At 42.0% G+C, this 21,899-nt stretch overlaps 1 protein-coding gene across 4 annotated transcripts in view; it reads right to left on the reverse strand.

Moving 5' to 3' along the window:
- The window catches only part of MAPRE2 (microtubule associated protein RP/EB family member 2), a 153,474-nt gene that overhangs the window by 89,274 nt on the left and 42,301 nt on the right, over positions 1-21,899 (reverse strand). Inside the window, exon 1 of one of the 4 annotated variants that reach the window (XM_034995927.1) lies at positions 7,451-7,728. The exons of the other annotated variants lie outside the window; for them this stretch is intronic. Coding sequence (XP_034851818.1) covers positions 7,451-7,569 — 119 coding nt within the window. The 5' untranslated portion in view covers positions 7,570-7,728. Of the gene's footprint in view, positions 1-7,450; positions 7,729-21,899 lie in introns of those variants that run through there. 4 annotated transcript variants of the gene reach the window in all.

Genomic DNA, 21,899 nt, shown 5'->3' on the forward strand with positions numbered 1-21,899 from the left:
GTACATGCTCCATTTCTGAAAGCTTCTGAAAATTACAGGAATAACTGCACCCCTGCTGACAATGAGGACAATGATCACAAAATTACTTTATCAGGGTCAGGTGTGGGTCTCCCCCTTCTCAGATGCCTCCCACCGAGTACTGTCCCCAATACCCCAAGGGCTTTTCCAGGAGGGGCTGTGCATTATTTATCTCTGCACTCTGGAGGCCCAGCAATGGGGCCTGGCATATAGAAGGGACTCAGTAAGGTTGCTGAAAGAATAGAAATCTTAAGCAACTGTGGGAATTTGGGCTTAAATCTCCATTATTGTGTAAAATCCAGAAGTGGGAAATTTAAAAAGCAACAACTTGAAAACATGTTTTGGTATTTCAAAACAACAAAAAGGAAATAGATGTGGTAGGGGGTGGAGCCCACTTTAGTAGCTTCCCTTTCTCCTGATTTGTTGACCACCAAATGCAAACCCTGCAAGGAATCAAGGGAGTGGGGGCTCGTAAATAAAGGGATACCCGTATTTATAATCAAAGTAAAACTGTGACCCTGAGAAAACCTCTCTGACATGTTCATGCCTCTGGCAATTTTGACAAGTTACCTCTCAGTGTTTTTCCAGGATAGCCTGACACGAAATAAAAAATTAATGTCTTGGGGCGCCTGGGTGGCTCAGTTGGTTGGGCGACTGCCTTCGGCTCAGGTCATGATCCTGGAGTCCCGGGATCGAGTCCCACATCGGGCTCCCTGCTCGGCGGGGAGTCTGCTTCTCCCTCTGACCCTCCCCCCCTCATGCTCTCTCTCTCAAATAAATAAATAAAATCTTAAAAATAAAAATAATGTCTTTAAAGCAAAGCAAAAACAAAAACAAATAGTAGTTTTAAGAAAAAAAAAAAAAAAAGAAAGAAAGGGATCACAGAAATCTAAGGAAGAGCACTGGAAGAGAATTCCAGGCTTATGCAACAACAAACACTGGCCATAAACTCCAGGACCAATTCTCTACAATAGATCACAAATTTTATAGATTTCTATCAACACACACTATGTATTTTTTTTTTTTTTAAGATTTTTTTTATTTATTTATTCATCAGAGACAGAGAGAAACAGAGGGAGAAGCAGGCTCCCAAGGAGCGGGAAGCCTGATGCGGGACTCGATCCCAGGACTCTGGGATCATGACCTGAGCCGAAGGCAGACGCTTAACCATCTGAGCCACCCAGGTGCCCCACACACTATGTATTTTTAACTCCTACTTCTCTCTCCCAAATCTCTTGCCATTTTCCTTTTCTGTTCCAACTTATAGCCAAAATCTAATTCTTCTGACATACTTTCCCTTCTGAACCAAGTCCGGAAATAACAAAGACTGAGCTCTAGCTGTCATTTTTTTTTACTGGATAAACTTCACAAAGGACAGCATCACTAACAGGAACCATCAACTTCACTATCCTATGTATACATCACCACCTTCTGCTCTTTTAGAAACAAAAAAATCATGCCTGAAGAAGAAAGTTTGTCCTGGTTCGACTGAGCAAAATTCTAATTAGCCAGGGGAGATCTGACACTGAAAACGTACAAGTATTTTTTTTTAGTAACCTACTAAGAAATTATTTCTTGGTGGCCTATAAAACTCTGTTTAACCTTTACCCCACTATTTATTCTCATTAAAATAAACGATCACCTTTGGGGTTGCTTTTTAACAAAAACATATTTAGGAGAAATTTCTTTGATTACGCTATAGGGTAAAAAGATGTGTAATTTGTTTTTGCCTATGTGAACTATGGGTTTCCAGTTTTAAAGAATTCTCTCAACAAAATATAAAGTCCAAGGGGCCCAAATACTGAGATAAGCAATCAGAATTTTAAAATGAACTAAGAAACAAGGTTCAGGGCCCCTGGTGGCTCAGTCAGTTAAGCGTCTGCCTTCAGCTCAGGTCATGATCCCGGGGTCCTGGGATCGAGCCCCGCATCGGACTCCCTGCTCAGCGGGGAGTCTGCTTCTCCCTCTCCCTCTCCCTCTGCTGCTGCTCTTTTTCTGTCAAATAAAAAAATAAAATCTTAAAAAAAGAAACAAGGGTACACAGGATACTGACAGGGATGTGCGCGGAGTGTTACAAGGGCTACTGAAGAGTGTGTAAGATACTAGAGGAGCAGGACACAGCCAATTTAGTGTCACAGAGGCTGACAGCTGAACGACAGCCTAAAGTCAGGAAGAATGAAACTCTCCTAACTATATATATATATATATTCTAACATATTTCATTATGAAAAAAGGTAGTTTTCAAAGGAGAGGAACAAGCCAATTTTTCCTCTGAAGTGAAATGGACAAAATTTCAAAGTAAACAAATCTACTCAATCCAGATTCAACTCTCAGTCTTCTCCAGAACCTGCCATCGAGGGGATCACCTTCTTGCTGCATAAAGAACTGGCACCACAGCCATATGGAGCGCTCCAGGAAGCTTCATCAGAGTTACGTCCGTACATTTTCGGCATTAAAGGACTCAGAAGGATCCTTCACAAAGAATCATACACCCTGCTTCTGAGTTTGGAAGGACTGGAAGACTGTAAGCTCTGCTCGCTAGCCACCTCCTGCAGTTCTATAGCTAACTATGAAGTGGGTTGCTGCAAATAAATACAAAAGCCATCGGCTGACCTTCACCCCTATGGGGTGAAGCTGCATTGATTGCTTCCGCTCAGGGAGAGAAGACTCAAGCCGGGAACACATGCCTAGATCTCTATGGTCAGGCTGGAGCATTCTCTCAAGGCAAATCAAGTATTCTCTAGTAATTCTGGCCCTCTAGGGCGGGGCACTAGAGGACTCTCATTTTCCTATCAATTCCCATTTTGAAACAGGAGATAAATTCCAGCATACGCTTCTGTTTTCATTATGCTGTTTTTCAATTAATGAGCTTTCAGTGGCCTTCAATTTTCAAGTTCTGACCACCCTGCCTGCCTTTCAATGTCCCTGCTTTATTTTCCACTGTTGCCCAACATGCACCTTGCCAGGCCAGTGAAAATTCTGATTCTAAAGCCTATACTCTGTTCACCAAAATTTTTGGTCTTCCACATTATTTAGTTTCCTATAGCATACTGGCTTTGACGGCATCTTTTTCTTCTTTGAGCCACTGTGGACTGAGGAAATGCAAACTGCTTTTGCTAGCAGACCAAGCCAAATACTCACAACAAGGTAAATCTGTTATAAAAGGAGTTGCTTATACATCTGACCTTGCTGGAACTCAAGGTCCTTATGGGGCATCTAGGACTGACCTTGGCTAGAGTATGCTTTCAAAAATTTGCCGAATTCTCTAAACCAAATGGAATATTTTAGATTAGCCCCAATATTTCCCCCTCCATTAACCTACGGGATTACTCACTGCAAGCTTCAAGGAGTCCCTATCAATACAGAAACGATAGGGCATATGGAAATCAGCCTCCTAAATTCAGAGGCCCATCTCAAGCCACTGTTCTGCTAAGATAACCCACTGTAAAGACACATCAGTGACAACCACTGCTGAGTAGGGGTGAGCATCTCAGCACATGTGCCCAGAAGACCAACCCTTTAACAGAAGTTCTGACAAATGACCCTGAGAAGAAGTTAAAAATTAGACACCTAATAAGCATCAGGTAATCCTTTGATTTTTACAAATACAAAGAAAAATATTAAGGACAAAAATCACTATTTCTGGAAACTTCCTATGACAGCAGCAAACCTAGATGATACTAATATGTACGTAACAGACAAGTGAAGCTAGACTCCCGCTGTCTGCAGCTGTTGAACTGGGGGGCAAGGATCTGAAATCTACATTCTGGTCAAAGTGAGCCACCTTACAACAGCCTCTGTTAAATGGAACATGCGTTCACAACTGTCTTTTATACACACACAATATTTCTTTTTGTTTTTCTTAAGAGTTCATTTTTCAAAACCGGTCAAGTTGGGTGGGAGAGCCAATGTCTTAGGCTTAAGTTTTAGTTTTGCCTTTCTTTACAGTCCATTTCCTGGGGCCAAGTTGGTTAGGGGTTTTGTTTTGGGTTTTTTGTTTGTTTGTTTGTTTTTTAGTATTCAGAAACATATGCTACTGTAGTTGCATGTTCAAACACCCATGTGGAAATAGTCTCCTGGACTTATACATTCATTCTTAAAAGACTGGAGTATGCAAACAAAGATGCAGTGGGCAGAGGGCCAGTTAATAAATCTCATTTCCTACTAGCATCTGCATGAAACACAGCTATAGGGAGTAGCCTCTCCAGGGACAGCCAGAGCCCGGCTCATTCGCTCTGTGAATTAAACACTATCACCTCAGATGGCCCACACCACATTTATTTTTTAAGCAGCTCTTAAAATATATGGAGTTCTAGTGCTCATAAATGCAATGAGGAAGCTGGGTCCAAGAAGGCAATCTCACAGTAGTGGACATGAACAGTAGAAACATCCACACAGCTCTGCTGAGCCATTTGCACTGGCTCCTTTTGACTGAAATTACTACTGGAGGGATAATTTCCTAAAGGTAACTTGCTTTTCTAATCAAAGTGTGCATGGGTTTCAATAACGGTGCACCACTCTCTCTGGTCCAGGCTATAAAAATGGGCTCAGTTTACACAAAGAGATACCTGGAATTAAGATATCTGGGTCATGAACCATATTTGACCCTTATCTATAGACAATCTAGTGCAAATGTCATGACAAGAAGGCCCTTTGCTGGGAAGAGTGGCCACCTGACACACAACAGTGCTGTTCCCTAGGTGTCCTCTCCTCTCCTCACCTGCGCTACCTCTTGGCCTGGAGCTCCTGGAAGAGTCCACTTTCAGTAATAACCGCATTCTCCTTGTATCTATGTAGATCTTTTAAGAAAGTCTTTGTTTTAAATGTTTGAAGTTAACCTCACAGTGACTTTGTAAGACTACAATGAGATAATCTTACTTGTCATGAGCAACTGTAGAAAATAAGGTCAAAGGTAAAGGACCTGCTGGAAGCCTACCTGCAAGTCAGCAAAGGAATCAGGAAGAGAGTTCCCTCTGATCATCCCAGGGCTCTGGGCTGACCCAGATGCTCCACGGGATTCAAACTGAACTCTTCAGCACATGTCATTTTTGAGGGTTATAATGGACCCACCACCAAAGCAAAATTTATTTGGTTAAATCTCTCTATTTGGGCTTTCACAGTACCTTCCAAGTTTCCTCAGCAATTAAATGGCAGTATTATTCCAGCCTGGAACACTTCCTGGATAGAAACACGTATCACATTTTTCCTTCCCCTAATGCCCCTCCAAAAAAATAAGTGGTAGTTACACTATGCTGGCCATCCACTTTGAAAGCAAAGCAGACCAAGGAAAACATAAGGTGCGTCTGTCTCAGCGTACACCCTTTGTATAATATAATACCAATACAACTTTGGAGGATTCCTTCTTCATTTAACCTATGACACCTCTCACTATGGTGTCCAGTAATCCTATTACGTAAAATACAAATGCAATAATGCTCTTACTGACTTAAGAATTTCTCCAGTCAGTTCTTTTATTTAAATTCAGTTTTTTTCCCTTCGTATAATTTCAGGGCCTCAGAAAACAAACTGGAAATAATTTAGGAAATGAAAATAGATTGAACTGAAAAGGTAATTAAGCTTTTACTTTAAAGCAATATTTTATCACCAAAAGGTAGCATTTAACCTTACCAACCAAGTCATTTTCCACTGCCATTTCAAGTTTGTTCATATGACTAATAAAACCCAATTAGGCAACTTCCTTTGGCCTATGTGGTAAAATTCGAACCCCGTCTTAAAAGCAACTGCTACTCACGTGGCAGAGATTAAATCACTGAAGACACAAGGTCTTCAAATTTATTACCTATAAGAACAGTGTAAATAAGTGAGGTTTAAAAACAATTCCGGGGTTTTGGTTTTTGTTTTTAAATTCTATTTCAGGCTTTGGAATGTTCACAGAGAAAGGTGGATGAGTAAGGGATAGAAGGGACCTAGTGTTCCAATCACAAGGATCTCCAAAAGAAGAATCCCAGACGTTGTGCACCAATTTTGGTTTATATTAAGAGAATAACAAGCGCTTGGACTCTGTAAGGATGCCATGTCAACGTATTAGTTGGAATCATAAGGCATGAGATTTTGGTGACCTCATGGGCACAGCCAAAATTAACTCCAAGTATTTATATAACTGCCAGAGACGACAGGGCAAAGGTTGCTTATAAATTTTTCTTTTTGAGTCAGCAAATAGGGTTTCTTTGGTCGAAGAGAGAGGAAGTGGGGTACTTTGGGTCCTGTTTTACAAATATATCATATTTACACACACTGAATATTCTACCCACAATACCAGCTGAACGTTTAGATGAAGGCATTTAAAAAAAAAAAAAAAGAGTTATTTCCTGTTGCTCACTAGCTGAGAGGATGCGCTTTAGAGGTATGTGTGCTCTGCCTGGAAGCAAAAGCATTGTTAGTGGTTATCAAGGTAACATTTAAAAATAACTACCCCAGTACAAAAGAACTTCAGAGGAAATATGAGGGAAGCTATCAGTCTCCCTTCAAGTCTGGCCTTGAGCTGCATTAGAATCTAGCTGCATTCTCCATTACATTGTTATCCTTATCAAACAATGCAAACAATTTTAATGAGCTTATCTACTAGAACATATTGCCAGATATGCTAATGTAAAAATGATGCCAACCATACAGACCGACTCATTAATCAAAAAGCTCACAATACAATGACCAAGATCAGTCCCATCCTCAAATCAGACCTCGGCAAAATAGCAGGAATTACCTTCCTACTGTTTAAAGAAGGGCGGGCTCCCCCACCCATGCGGAGGCTATAAACTCCTAAGAAAATGCATAACGGCACCGGGTTTTCCTCAGGTCCACTGCAGTCCAGTCTCTTTCTAATAAACCATGGGTTCTATAGAGAAAATTTTGGTGAATGTCTGACACTGTGACCTCTGCTGTCAATCCTTGCACCAATCAGCGAGCAGAATTCTTACAAAGCTCCATCAATCTGGCGGTTTAACATCACAGACTGCAGCTTAATCTAGAGGATTCCATCTTTCCTGCACACACACCAGGGCAAGCGCATTTTTCTCGCCATCCTCCTGTTCCCTGCCTTTAGGCACAGCCTATCCAATGGGTCCTTTAAAATCTAAAGGAAAGGAGGAAAGGAAGTGCTACTGCCTGTCTCCCTTTGGAGAGGGGAAAAGATTGCTTGCATTTTTATCAGTGTGGAAGGAAGGAGATGGAAGGAGACCCCTCGCAGGCAGCAAACCTATTCACAAAATGCTCTCTATCTGCATTCGTGAAGCCTCAATGCATAGCCAACATGACACATGGAAAGAGACAGCAAACGATCACAAGCGCCCTGGCGAACGCACGTCTGCAGCCGGGTCCGGGCGCGGTGTCCGCTCCATTATATAACGGGCCGGACTTCCGCGCGCCCCCGCCGAGCTCCCCCGCCCGGCGCCGCTCCCGGTGCCAGCCCCATTACCTGTAGGAACGCTCCCCGCGCACTGTGTGCTTCCGGAAAGGAATGATGGTCCCGTTATCCTGGATGATGTCGTTGTTGTTCTCGCCATTTGGGGACAGGGTTTGGGTCGGACCAGGCATTGGCGCACTCCCGAGGAAGGGAACAAACCGCGGCGGGCTGGCTGGTGAGGAAGGTGGCTGCGTCTCGTCTTCCCGCTCGCCTGCTCCTCGCGCAGACCGTGCCTGCCTGCCGCCTGCTCGCTGGCTCCCTTCTCCCCGCTCGGCTCCCGCCCCGCCCTCCTGCGTCCCGCCCTCCCGGCTGCTGACGTCAAAGCGCCGGCAGCAGCACCGGGTCACGTGGCCGGGCCCGTCACCATAGCAACCCGCTAACTCATCACCTCTCCTCAATTCGCACAGGGCCGAGGCGTGACCACGCGAGCAGCTCCAGGCAGGCACCGGGGCAGGCCTACATCTGGCATGTAAAACCCCAGGCCACCCCCAGCCCCCCTCACAGACTCGCCTCGTCTGAAAACCAGCTCTTCCTCTAACCATTTCCTTTCCGACCCGCGCTCCGACTGCAGCTGTGTACACAAAAGAACGATTCAGGCAGAGGGGTGTGGGGGACCCTTTAACTCCTTCAACACCAAGTTCTTAGAGCATTCCAGTTAAACTCGGTCTGGTCGCAAAAAAACATACAAAGATCTGGTGGCCTGCTCCAGAAAATGTACCAGACTAAGGGGATTCAGACATCCAGCCTCCTCGCCGAAAGTAGCCCCAAACCTGAAAACCTAAGAGGAAGCTATATTTTCTTCTAATCAGTGCAGCCTTTACTTTAATAATGTGAAGATTGAAGATTGCAAATGAGGAGATTTTTCTGCAGAAAATAATCCTCAAAGGGTTTTTTATTTAAAAAAAAAAAAATAGCCGCCATTTTAGAACATGATGGTTACCCAAGGCTCCCCAATTCAAATTCTTAAACTGCCTCTTGATACAGATAATGAACTTGTCATTTATTTTATTTTCATTTGAATTAAACGAGTCAACACTCAAGTTAGTATTTGGAAGCTCTCAACATTCTGGCTGTTCTATATCATTGCAGTGTAGTTTTCAAATACACTGGCCACGAGACAGGTACGATTAGCATCATCCCTGTTTTAAAATGAGTAAACTGGTGAGATTAAGTAACTTGCTCAAGGTCACAGAGCTAGGAAGTGGTGAACTGGAACATCAAAATGACACGTTTTCAATGTGATTGGACAGTACTGATCTATATTTAATGTGAGCTCATAAATATAGATGAAAAATCAAGTACTTTATGTACACTCTCAACATGACCACTGTGAAAAGAGCTGTGAACAGAATTGCTAGTACTAGGCAAAGTCGATGGATTAGATTATAAACTCTCAACAGACCCCAGATGCATCCATTACTTTCCTCCAGAGAGAAGAGAGTTTAAAGCATTCTCTGCTTATCAAAAGTGGTCTCCAACCTTTTGTGGGGTGAGAAAGGAAGAACTGGGGTATAAAGGACAGCATTCATATATGTAGCAGAAAATACAAGGCTATATGGCTCATCCCTTCACACCACTGTGTGGTTTATCAGCTTTATCATTTTGTGGTATAGATATTAAAAACAAGCAAACAAAAGCAACCCTGTCATTCCTGACAATTCTCCAGCCTATCTCCCTGGTAATAAGTTATTTCTGGCATCAAGCTTCTAGAATTAGAATCAAATAGTTCACAGCCCAGATGGTAATGATAATCTCAAACAAGGGGGCCTTTTTTCCCATTTTATATTCTTTTTTTAGGCATCTTAATAATTTTATTTTTCTGCCTTTCCAGCGGACTTCCAGTGTACAAGTTGATTTTTTTTATCCATATCTCAGCTTACATGAGATTTTTTTTTCCCCCCTCATACAGTAAGGATCTACTTCGGACCTAAGACTTGCAAGACACACAGATAAATATAAGTAAAAGATACACTGCACACTGAACTAAAGAGGCTTGAGATGTAGTCATCACTATGAAGATCTACAGTTCCTCTTACTATTTCTGTTACTGGCCCCCATGGTTGTCAATTTCCTTACTAATTTGTTTCCTTTCACAAAAGCTTCCCCTTTCTTTGGGGATAGTCTGAAGGTAAAAAGCGCAGTCTACAAATCAAGTATTTGTTTTCAGAGTACATCCTCTCATTTTGGGTTCTTTAGTACCACTTACTTCTCCATGATCTCATATTTAAGTAATATATATGACATAACCAGTGTTATCATGGGGACTAGATTTGTCAAAATTTGAATGTATAGCTCATTGGCTATATCAGCTTATTTTGTGGAGATAATACTCCCACTGTTTCTATGATGCTCATGAAGGAGAGGACTATGGCCAAGAATTTGGGTTGAGGGGAGGGGTAGTGAGTCAGGTGAAAGAGGTATCTAAGAGTCCCTGTAAATCTTCCTCTAAAACTGCTGTGAGTCACGTTACTATCAAGGGACCCAGAGAGCTCGAGAGACTGGTGATTACCCTCTGAGACACTGGGGTAACCGGGGTAATAATTTGAAAATGCTAAACAGATGTGTTTTCATTCCTTTCCCCATAAATCAAGTAGGCTGGCAACCATTCTCCTGTTTAGCCCTAGGGAAAAGGAGAGGGCAAATTTCACTTTGGGAAGGAGGATGTAGGATACAGGGAAAGTGCAGAAAAGGCAGGAAGGTGGAGGAAAGAGTACTCCTTCCAAATCCAATTGAGTATAGGAAGGAGATGAAAGGTGGAAAAAAGCAGGTCCCCAAAGAGGGATATTAGAGAGGTTTGGCTTTGTTCTCAGCCTTGGGGCCTTACTTTGACCCCCTTTCCCATTTGAGACTTTGAGAAATAACCACCTCAAGGAGTATCTCCCCACCACCGCCCTCCCCAACTGGGCAAGGTAAGCCCCAGCACAATAAAGACTAAAATCAGTGGCTTGGTATGGCTAGGCAGAAGGGTTAGGGAGAGGGAAGGATGTCTAAAAAATTGAACAATCACCCAAGACCTGGAGCTATTCAAAGACAGTTGAAATTGCAAGAGGCTATAATTCTAAGAATTGGCTAGTTTAAAACCATTTGTTTCCCCACCTCTCAGCAGGGTGAGGACAGTCACATAGATCAATTATAGAAAAAATAACTATGCTAAAGCAGCTACGAACATCTGATTCTGGATTAAGGTTTTGTCTTACGTACATAGGTGTTTCTAAAATAAATTATATGCAGACCATACATCTCCAACTGCCCTGGGAGAAATGGCTCCTCTCATCAAGCATGATTAAAATTGGGGCTCTGGAGCCAGGCAGACCGGGGTCCCCTGCTTGGTTTCACTACATGCCGGCTGTGTGACCTCAGCAAGTTGCTTTGCATCTTCAAGATTCGGTTTCTTCATTTTCCTCACCTTCTAGTAGGTGTAATGGTACTGATTTCATACGGTTGCTGTGGAGATTAATTTACAGAATATATTTAAGGCAGTTAACATAGTGTCTGGCATATGACAAATGCTCTGTAGTAGTAAATGTTATTTTAAAACAACATGTAAGGCATACTCTTGTGTATTAGGAGCTGGTACGATAAGAAGAGAAGTCCCAGGCTTGGTCCTCGAAGAACTCGTAGGGTTGTAGTGAGCAAGATAAAAATACCAGCAATTATGATACGACGTAATGCTGTAATAATAGCACCACATAGGGTGATAGAGGCCTACAGAAGATGAGCACCTAATTCAGAAAGGAAATTAGGAAGTGCGTCTGAAAAGTTCCCCGAGGAAATATCACCTAAGCCTAATGAGTAATAATTATAACCTTCTTTTTTCCACTTCCTGTGTGCAAGATAGAATATAAGATCCTTTAGGGTAGGAACTCCAACTGTTTTGTTCGCTGCTATCTCTGCAGCTCCTAGAATGGAGCCCGGCAGCCAGTAGGCACTAAATGAATACATAATTCTTTCAGTTATTCAATAAATACCTAATTTGATTCTCACAAAAACCCTAATGACAAAATTGAGGCAAAAAGAAGAAAAGCAACTTGTCCAGTATTGGACATCAGGTTTTCTTGGCCCCAAAGTTCTGATGCTCATCCATTAGGCTGTGCGGCATTTAAAATAGAAATGGTAGTGTAGGGGGAAGATGAAGGATTTCTCAAGCAGATACACTTAGGTACAGAGATAGGAAAGGATGTGAGGTCTCTGGGAAACAGCAATTTGTTTAGTATGGACCAAGAGCAGGTTACACAGGAGATAGGGCAAGGACCAGGTACAGAACAGTGCCATGGCCCAGCTAAGGAGCTTGACCTTAATTCTGAAGGTGTTTCAGAACCATGAAGTGCGGGGCGCCTGGGTGGCTCAGTCCTTAAACGGCTGCCTTCGGCTCAGGTCATGATCCCGGGGTCCTGAGATCAAGCCCCACATCAGGCTCCCTGTTCCACGGGAAGCCTGCTTCTCCCTCTCCCGCTCCCCCTGCTTGTGTTCTCTCACTGTCAAAAAAATAAATATTAAAAAAAAAAAAACCATGAAGTGCTTTAGGGAGAGAAATTAATGGTGAAATTTGCACATCCCTTGTGCAAATGAAGTGAATGGACCCTTCTTCTGAGCTCCCATTCTAGTGGGGCCACGACCCCCCCCCCCCATTGCTAAAACAAATATTTAAAATGCACGCTTAGACAAAGGTCTGACGCCAGACAAAGGTCTGACGCCAGTAGTGTGAAGAATGTATCAGAGAAGACTAAAATGAGTCAGTGATGAAGGCCTAAATTCAAACAGTGGCCAAGGGGCTGTAGAAGAAAGCAGATCTAAGCTCTTCAGAGGATCTCTAATGGTTAGAATTTTTTGACTAACTGGATGTGGGCACCATCACTGATGGAGGTTGTAGGTGGGTAGTGAAGGAGAAAGACATTTCAGGTGAATCCCAAGTTTACGGCTTGGGTAACCAAGTGGATATGGTATCATTTATCAAGCTAGGAAGTACAGATTGAATTGCCCTTCTGGAAGAAAGGTTCTCAATGTGTTTGGACATACAGAAGTACTTCTAGGACATCTGAGTGGTGAGAATGAGCAGTTACTGGGCTTCACACATAGCGGGTGTTCATTAAATATTTGTTAACTAAGGGAATATGCGGGTCCTTGAGTTTATTTGGTATTTTTGACTTGGAGATACATTGGATTTGGAGGAAATTATCTCATAGGTGATAATTGAAGCAGTGGATGTTGGTTTCCTCAGAAAGAGAAGGCTTGGCATGGAACTCTTTAGAAGCCCATGGATACAAGACAAGCCTGCAAAGGAAGACTGAGGAGGATTTTTGCCTGGTGGGGCAAATCAAAGAGGGAATGGTTTCGCTCTGCCCAAGAGAGAAACAAATTTTAGAGAGAGGTCTCTCAGGCCAAACGTCACAAAGTTTGAATCCTATAAGGGCAGAGGAGGGTTTCCTGAATTTGGTGAGGTGTTCTCAAAGATATTTTTTAAGAGGTTGTCTTAAGTCTGAAGAAAATAAATATTCAAGTAGGGAGAACTGGAATTCTCTGCAAAATCACTCATATTCTGACCAATCCAAGATCTTCAGAGGAGGAGGAGATATTGAACCAAGGTTCATACATAGTATCGGAAACTAACTAGAATCAATGAGTATTTGCACTAAAAAAAAAAAGTTCCCAGCAATATCCCTTCAATATGTTCATTAATGAGTACCTTTTAGGCACCAGATGAATGGACCCTTCTTCTGAGCTCCCATTCTAGTGGGGCCATGACCCCCCCCCCCATTGCTAAAACAAATATTTAAAATGCACGATTAGAGAGCAGGATCACTAAGGCAGACCCGGAGGACACAGAGCCATGAGAACAAGCAAAAAAGGGAAACCATCAGATGTCTCAAAACACAGGTCCACTCAAGGAAGATGGAACTGGGCACCAACACAGATTTTAATTTTCAGAGTTCCTAGGCTATAGCACAATCACGTTTCTCTGGAGACTTCAGCCAGTGAGCACCGCCAAAGTCACTGTCTCTTGGTGGCTCCGACATGCGAACAGGGATTTTGCATCTTGGATTTGAGAAATCCAAGAGACAATAGCAGAGAAGATATGAAATCATTAGCCAGGAATGGATGTTCATCTTGATTCCATCCCAGAAGCCCCTACTCATCACAAATGCCTTTCCAGGTGAAAACGTGTTCACTGACGTTGATAATAGCTGCTGTCAAAGGCATTCACAGCTGTCACAGCACTTTAGGTGGGGGCTTCCTTAGATTGTTATCACCTCCGATTGCAGACAGGATTCCACTTAGCAGTCACATCGCTGCCCTGGGACCAGTAATTTCTCCCATGTGTATGTTCCAGGACATTTTCCAGTAGAGAATGGCAGGGACAGGTTATCAATCAAGGGCTTAAAATATGTTCCACATCCAAAATGATAGCAATGGAATAAATATACAATTAACCAGCCAGTGGTGCTGGCCCTGACATTGCGTGGGTGGCATAGAAATGTATTTGGGCTTGGTTCTGGTCTTGTTCACTGCTTTTAACCCCAAGGCTAGCATATTTTATTAGTTCTTTCTTTAGATCTGATGAGAATTTTAGGGTCTGTAGAGGCCTCCTGGTTTTTAGTAATAGCATTTTACTTAAAATTGGTGGATTCCCCCCCACATGAAGCCCCCTTCAAGGACAACCTAAAAGGTGTGCTCATCCATGACTGACTTTTGAGACTGTAGATTACTTATCAGCCATATTTTTATAGCTATGCTGATAGGTTCATGCAGAATTTTGCAAATGTCCTCCCTATCTGCTAGTAAAATAGCAAGGTTTCTGTAATGTCAAGACACAGAACAGGCCACTGCCTAAGATGTCTCTGTGTGCTGGAGTTTTCTAATTTGCTTTTCCTTGGATTTTCTCAAGCTTGGACTTAATTTTGTGGAATAATTCATAGAACATGATGGGAATGTAATTTAAAAACACTCAGAGCATTATGATTTCTGTAATCATTCAATCAAACCTGTGCAATGTGAGGTTTCAGTCTATTAAATAAAAATGTGCTTTTGAATTATACCAGCTGGTTGAATTTAAGAGCCTTAAATATGTTTTCCATAAAAATACAATGTTATTTTTTTTTTTTAAAGATTTTATTTATTCATTTGAGACACAGAGATACACAGAGAGAGCGAGCGAGCGAGCATGAGCAGGGGGAGAGGCAGGCGGAGAGGCAGAGGCAGAGGGAGAAGCAGGCTCCCCGCTGAGTCAGGAGCCCGATGTGGGACTCGATCCCAGGACCCCGGGATCATGACCTGAGCTGAAGGCAGACGCTTAACCATCTAAGCCACCCAGGCGCCCCCTTTTTCCATAAAAGTACAATGTTATAAATGTTAATTGGAGAATGCATTAAGTATTACAGAAATATAGAAAATAGAGTAACCATGCCTGGGGAAACAGGAAAAGCTTCACCAAGGTAGTGATATTTGTGTCAGTGCTCAATCATTCAATAAATAGAGCACCTACTATGTGCCAGGAACAATTCTAAGCACTGGAAATACAGAAATTGACAAAACAGACAAGATTCCCTGCCCTCATGGAACTTACACTTGAGTGAATGTGTATGTCATGAGATAGAGGAGTAGTAAGAGAGGAGTTCAGAGAGGTAACAGAGGGACCAGAATGTACAGGGCTCTGAATGGCCAATGTAAAGAGTTTGACTTAAAACCAAAGTTAGAAACCATTTATTTGTAGAAGTGTTAGCAGCATCTGCTGACAGAGATATGGAATTTTAACAATGACAACAATAGCAATAGCAACACCTAACATTTATTCAATCCTTTTTAATGGGCCAAGTGCTATGCTTTAATTGTGCAGGTATTTTAGTCCTCAGAAACTTATAAGGAGCAATTTTAAATCTCCCTTGTCAGAGGAGGTAACTAGTTAAAAATAACTTAGCCTGATCACCAACCAGAAAGTAGCAAAGCCGGGCAGGAACATACCTGCCAGGTGTCAGTCGTCATTCTTATTCACTAACAACAACCTGCCTTCTAAAACCTGGGTGTAAGAATGCAGAATCTAAGGTTGGGAATAGCAGGGATGAGACATCAAACATCAGAAGGACGTGGAGGCAAGAGACTGTAGATTGCTGCCCTGAAGGCAATTAACTCGGTCTAGAGGGTAGGGAGGTAAAGCTGTACAGAAGAGCACTATCCATGGGACTAAGGGATTGGAAGAAGTGGAAGGATAGGAATTGAAAGTTATGGGTAAGGAAAAGACTGGGGGCGGGGGGGAGGGAGGAAGAGATACCAGGTTAGTAGTATATATGATTAATAAAGAAATTTTCTTACCCTTATTGATAGTAATTAACTTTTTTTCCTGAACAAACCTCAACTATCAATGCCCGTTTCTTTGATGTCTTCTGGAGGGGAAAGAAGACTACAGGCATTTTTTTGGGGGGGGGGGTACTTGTTTCCAAAGTTAAATCTGCTTTCATTTTCACTATGCCAAGATTGTTGTAATTCAACCATCCAGCTACAGACATGCCTATTTGAATGCTCTTACGGAAATGTGTCTGAGCCCAAGTTCATGAAATTCCTTAATTTCCTTCCCCTATTTTATTTCCATGTTTAAACTGAGCACATCTTGTTGAACTGACTGGGTAGGACCAAAAGGCATCTTGGGCTCAACTGGGTGACAAGAGAAACGAAGAGACTGTGGGTACCATTAACAAATAATCTTCCAGAAGGCTCAGAAGCTTTCAAGAGAGGATTTCCTTAGGGCTCCCCAAAGTCAACTAACCCATTTGGTTTTATTTCTGACTTTGATATTAAAAAGTTCAAACGGAGTCAAGGAACTAATATAAATGTAAAGCCAGGAGCCAGGGTACATGGGTGGTGAAGAATAGTAGTTCCAACAGATATCAGTGGCCTTCAGAGTTTCAGAGGCGCCCAGAACTCAGGCTACCAATGGCAACCAGGGACACTGGGAGGGTGGGTCTTCCGGAGCCTGGGGCTTCTCTGGCAAGCCTGGTGTACACGGCAGAACTGTGGCTCACTGATGTCTCCTCTACAGTGGAGAACATGAGGCCAGCAGCTGCGAAGCAGTGTGAGTAATGGAAGAGAAATTCCCCAATTTCTGACCTCATCCAAATAAAATTTTTAAGAAGAAAATTAAAGAAGCTAGTTCATTTAAAAAAAAATGCAACTGGAAATCACAGAGACTAAGTTTCTATCAGAAATGGTTTAATTAGAGCCTATACTTTGTTTATTCAAGGGCTTATAAGGCCAAGTACCTTCATGTCCTCAATTCACATTTACTGAACATCTACAGAACATGAAGGGTCCAACTACAGAGTATAGCACATGAAGACAAAAGACCTTCAACTAGCTTCCATTTAATTTCTCTATGAAGTTATCAGATTCTTAGGAAATACAAAAGGATCTTAGTTTTTTTTTTTTTAAAGATTTTATTTATTTATTTTGAGAGAGAGAGAAAGAGAGAGAACACATGAGAGGGGATAGGGTCAGAAGGCAAAGCAGACTCCCTGCCGAGCAGGGAGCCCGATGCGGGACGCGATCCAGGGACTCCAGGATCATGACCTGAGCCGAAGGCAGTCGCTTAACCAACTGAGCCACCCAGGCGCCCGGATCTTAGTCTTAACAACATATGGAAAGCCACAATGAGTTAATAGTCAGCTGACAGAACTACAGTCAATTCTTGGGACTAGCTCTACTACACCGCCTGCCTCTCATACCCTCCCCCGAACCCCTAAGTCCAGTCTTCGGTGGTGGGTTGGGGGGGAATCCTATCAGCCTTCAAGGATGCAATGGGATCATTATAAACAAGAAGCAATGGCATGTCTAGTGAGTTTTTATTAGTCTTGTCTTTCCATCCTTCTGGGAACTATTCCTTCAAACCTTATGATTCTAGTAGAGTTTGACAATTATAATAGTCCATCTTCTTGGCCCTAAAGATTGGTTGAGTTAGGCCTATGATCAAGCTATTTAGGATATTTCCCTAGCATTTAAAAAAAATTAAAGCTGTAGTGTGTGTGTGTGTGTGTGTGTGTGTGTGTCTGTGTGCTGGGGGCGGGTGGGGGGAGAGATAATACCCTCCTTACTGAAGATATCACTTCAGAATTGAGAAAATACAGTATAAATTGTGGGGCAGAAATAAAAGGCATCCAAATCAGAAAGAAGTAAAACTGTCACTATTTGCACATGACATGTTACACAGAAAACCCCTGAAGACTCCATGAAAAACCTTAGAACTAATACATGAATTCAGTAAAGTTGCAGGGTAAAAAATTAATATACAGAGCTGGTTGCATTTCTATACACTGATCAACTATAAGAAAGAGAAATTAACAATCTCATTTAAATGGCATCACAAGGAATAAAATACCTAGGAGTAAATTTAACCAAGGAGGTGAAAGACTATACACTGAAAACTCTAAGACCCTGATGAAAGAAATTGAAGACACAAATAGGTATTCCATGCTCATGGATAATATTGTTAAAATGTTCATACTACCCAAAGCAATCTACAGATGTGATGAAATCCCTAATCAAAGCTTCAATGGCATTTTTCAAACAAAAACAAACAATCCTAAGATTTGTATGGAATCACAAAAGACCCAGAATAGACAAAGCAATCTTAAGGACAAAGCTGGAGACATCATACTTCCTGAGGTCAAACTGTATTATAAAATAGTGCTAATCAAAACAGTATGGTGCTGGCACAAAAACAGACATATAGATCAATGGAACAAATAAGAGAGCCCAGAAATAAACCTATATATATAGGTTTTTTAAAAGATTCACTTATTTTAGAAACTGTGCACGGTGGGGGTGTGTGTGTGAAGGGGGCAGAGAGGCAGAGGGAAAGAAACTCAAGCTGACTTCCTGCCTAGCACAGAGCCCCATGTGGGGCTCCATCCCACAACCCTAAGATCATGACCCGAGCCTAAATCAAGAGTAGGCCACTCAACCGACTGAGCCACCCATGCTCCCCTATAAGATTAATTTATGACAAATGAGGCAAGAATATACAATGGGGAAAGGACAGTCTCTTCAATAAATGGTGTTGCGAAAACTGGACAGCTACATACATTAGAATGAAACTGGACCCCTACCTTATACCATACAGAAAAATGCATAATAAATTCCAGACTTAAACATAAGACATAAAACCTTAAAACTCCTGAAGGAAACATAGGGGTTAAGCTCCTTGATGTCAGTCTGGCAATTATTTGTTGGATTTGACACCAAAGCAAAGGCAACCAAAGCAAAAACAAAGAAGTGGGATTACATCAAACTAAAAACCTCCTGTATAGCAAAAGGAAACCATCAACAAAACGAAAAGGCAACCCATAAATAGGAGAAAATATTTGCAAGTCATATAAATATGGGGTTATATATAAAATTTATCTATATATTTATATATAAAATAAATAAGGGGTTAATATCCAAAAAATATAAAGAACTCATATAACTAAATAGCAAAAAATAATCTGATTTAAAAAATGGAGAGGAATTAAAGAGACCATTTTCCAAAAATGACATACAAATGGCCAACAGGTACCTGTAAAGGTGCTCAGCATCACTAACTATGAAGGAAATGCAAATCAAAACCATGATGAGGAATCACCTCACACCTGTTAGAATGGCTAGTATCAAGAAGATGAGAAATAAGTGTTGGCGAGGATGTGGAGCAAAGGGAATCCTTGTCCACTATTGGTGAGAATGTAGATTAGTACAGCCACTCTGGAAAACAGTATGGAGTTTCCTCAAAACATGAAAAATAGAACTACTCTATAATCCAGCGATTCTACTTCTGGGTTGTTTATGGGAAGAAAATGAAAACACTAACTGAATAAATATCAGCACCCTATATTCATAGCAGCATTGTTTACAATGGCTAAGACATGGAAGCAACCTATAATGTTCACAGACAGGTGACTGGATAAAGAAAACATGGTATATTCTCCCCCCAAAGTGGAATATTATTCAGCCATAAAAAAATTGAGATATATTGCCATTTGGGACAACGTGGATGGACCTTGAGGGCATTATACAAAGCAAAGTAAGTCAGACAGAGAAAGACAAATACCGTACGATCTTACTTGTCTGTGGAATCTAAAAAAACCAACCAACCACAAATCCGAGATACAGAGAGCAGTGGGAGGTAGGTAAAATGTGTGAAGGGAGCCCAAAGGTACAAAGTTCCAGCTATAAAATAAACAAGTCCTGAGGATGTAATGTACAACATATTGACAATAGTAATATTGTATTGTACATTTGAAGTTGAGGGAGTAGACCTTAAAAGTTCTCATTTTCAAAAAGAAAAAAACCAGTTGTAACTATGGTGATAGATATGAACTAGACTTATTGTGATCATTTCCAATATATACAAATATCAAGTCACTGTGTTGTACACCCAAAACTAGTACAATGTTATGTCAATTATATCTCAATTTTAAAAAAGAAAATATAGTATAAATTGTATATTTACTGTATTTTGCAAGAAGTAGAAAGAAGTTATAGTTTGGATTAACAGACTCAAATTTGAATCCAGATGCTGGTCCTTAAAAGTTAGTAAACTTGGCAAATTACTTCTCTTAGCCTCAGCTTCATCCATAAAATGGGGTATACTAAGATTCACAAGGTAACACTTTGAGATATAAAGCTAGTTTTTGCTTTATCTACTGAAGCCATAATTGTTTACCCTTTTCCCTTCAGAGGTTTGCTCTATTTCTCCTCCCCTTGAATCTAGGCAGGCCCTGTGGCAGCTTTGAGGAATAGATTTTGAGCAATAGATTCTATTGGCATTAAAATGATGCCAACTAGTTCCTAGCCTAGACTTTACAATGACTAGCAGGTTTTGCCTTGTCTCTTGGAAGCCAGCTGCCCTATAACAAGTTTAACTCTCCTCTGTCACCATGCTGTGGGAAGTACAAGCCATGTGGAGAGGCCCCAGAGGAAGAGATCATGGGGAGGAGGAGGGAAGGAGAAGGAGTGATAGGGAGAGGTGGTGAATGCACAGAATTCCAAGGCACATGACTGAAGAAGCATCCTCTGGCCCCAGCCACCACAGCTCATGGTGACCCACTATGTGGATCAGGGATAAATTGCCTAGCCAAGACCTTCCTGAATTCCCAATCCACAAAACCTTGAGCTGTGACAAAATCGTTGTGTTAAGTTTATGAGTTTGGGCATCATTTGTTATGCAGTAATGTAGATAACACCAATGCCCTGTTGGTTCTCTATTGCTGTGTAAGGAATGACTTAGTGGGTTAAAACAACAGTCATTTTATTATCTTTTATTCTGCAAGCTGACTAGACACACTAGGTGGTTGTCACTTATGATCTCTTGTGCATTTGTAATTAGAAGGATGGCTGACCACCGAAGTCATCTTAATGGCTTCCTCAGCCTCACAACTGGTGGTCGATATTGCCTTTTGGTTGGGACCTCAGCTGGGGCTCTGGTAGAACATCTACAAACACCTCTCCCCATGGCTTGGGCTCCCTCACAGCATGGTGGCTGGATTCCAAGCATGATCATCCCTAAAGAACAGGCAAAAGAGCATCGGGTTTCAGAATCTACTCTTGGAAGTCCCAAAGCATAACTTCTATCATACTTTGCTGGTCAAGGGAACCCAGATTCAAGAAGGGATATTGACTCCAACAGAATCATAAATGGGAAGAATGTCAATATCACACTATAAGAGAAACATGTGGGGGGGAGCTATTGTGGTAGCCATCTATGAAAAATACATTCTGCCACACTCACCCTGTTCTACCTCCTTAACTCCCCATGTCCTCCACACAGGGTTGTTAAAGAATTTAAGGGCGGGGGCGGGGGGCAGTGGGGAAACAGTGCTCAAGTACTGAGTTTCAAAATACACTTTAATGCCCATGGCATGGAGAAAAACCTGAAGAAAAATTTGTGAGCCTCAAAAGTCTGATTTTCAAGTATCAAAGGCTTAAGACTCTCGAATGATTCAGAACTTAAAGTTCATGCTATAAATCACAAGACCACATTACTAGTTGGAGACTGTTGAGGTAGGAGGCTGGTGAGTGTCCCTGAGAAGGGATCCTGCCCTCTCTCCTATTCCCAGGCATGACTCAGGTCAATTTGGGGATTTGCAAGTAGAGGGAATCTGTCTTTTGCCTTGTGTCTGGAACCCTCAGGGAGGGGCAAAGCCACACAGAGCTTTCCAACCCACAACACAGGAACAAGAGGGGACAGATGTCAGTGAATGGCTTAGCAGGATACGGATTTTTCTGCAGAGGCCGAATATTTCTGGAGAGGGAGAACATACCTGGCCCCAAGTGGTAGTGACGGAAACATCAGCAGAAAATAGACAATCGACTGCTGACCAAGCACGTTTCCCTGAGGGAAAGTTGCCGTGAGTGCAACTCAAAAAATCAGATCTCCATTCAGGTTTCCAGGAGCACCTTGTAAAAATGTGGTGTGGTGTCTAGTCATCACCGCACTCCCTCA

Source organism: Mirounga leonina, unplaced genomic scaffold (genome assembly GCF_011800145.1).
Source record: "Mirounga leonina isolate KUSES-001 unplaced genomic scaffold, KU_Mleo_1.0 Mir_93, whole genome shotgun sequence".
NCBI classification, from domain to species: domain Eukaryota; kingdom Metazoa; phylum Chordata; class Mammalia; order Carnivora; family Phocidae; genus Mirounga; species Mirounga leonina.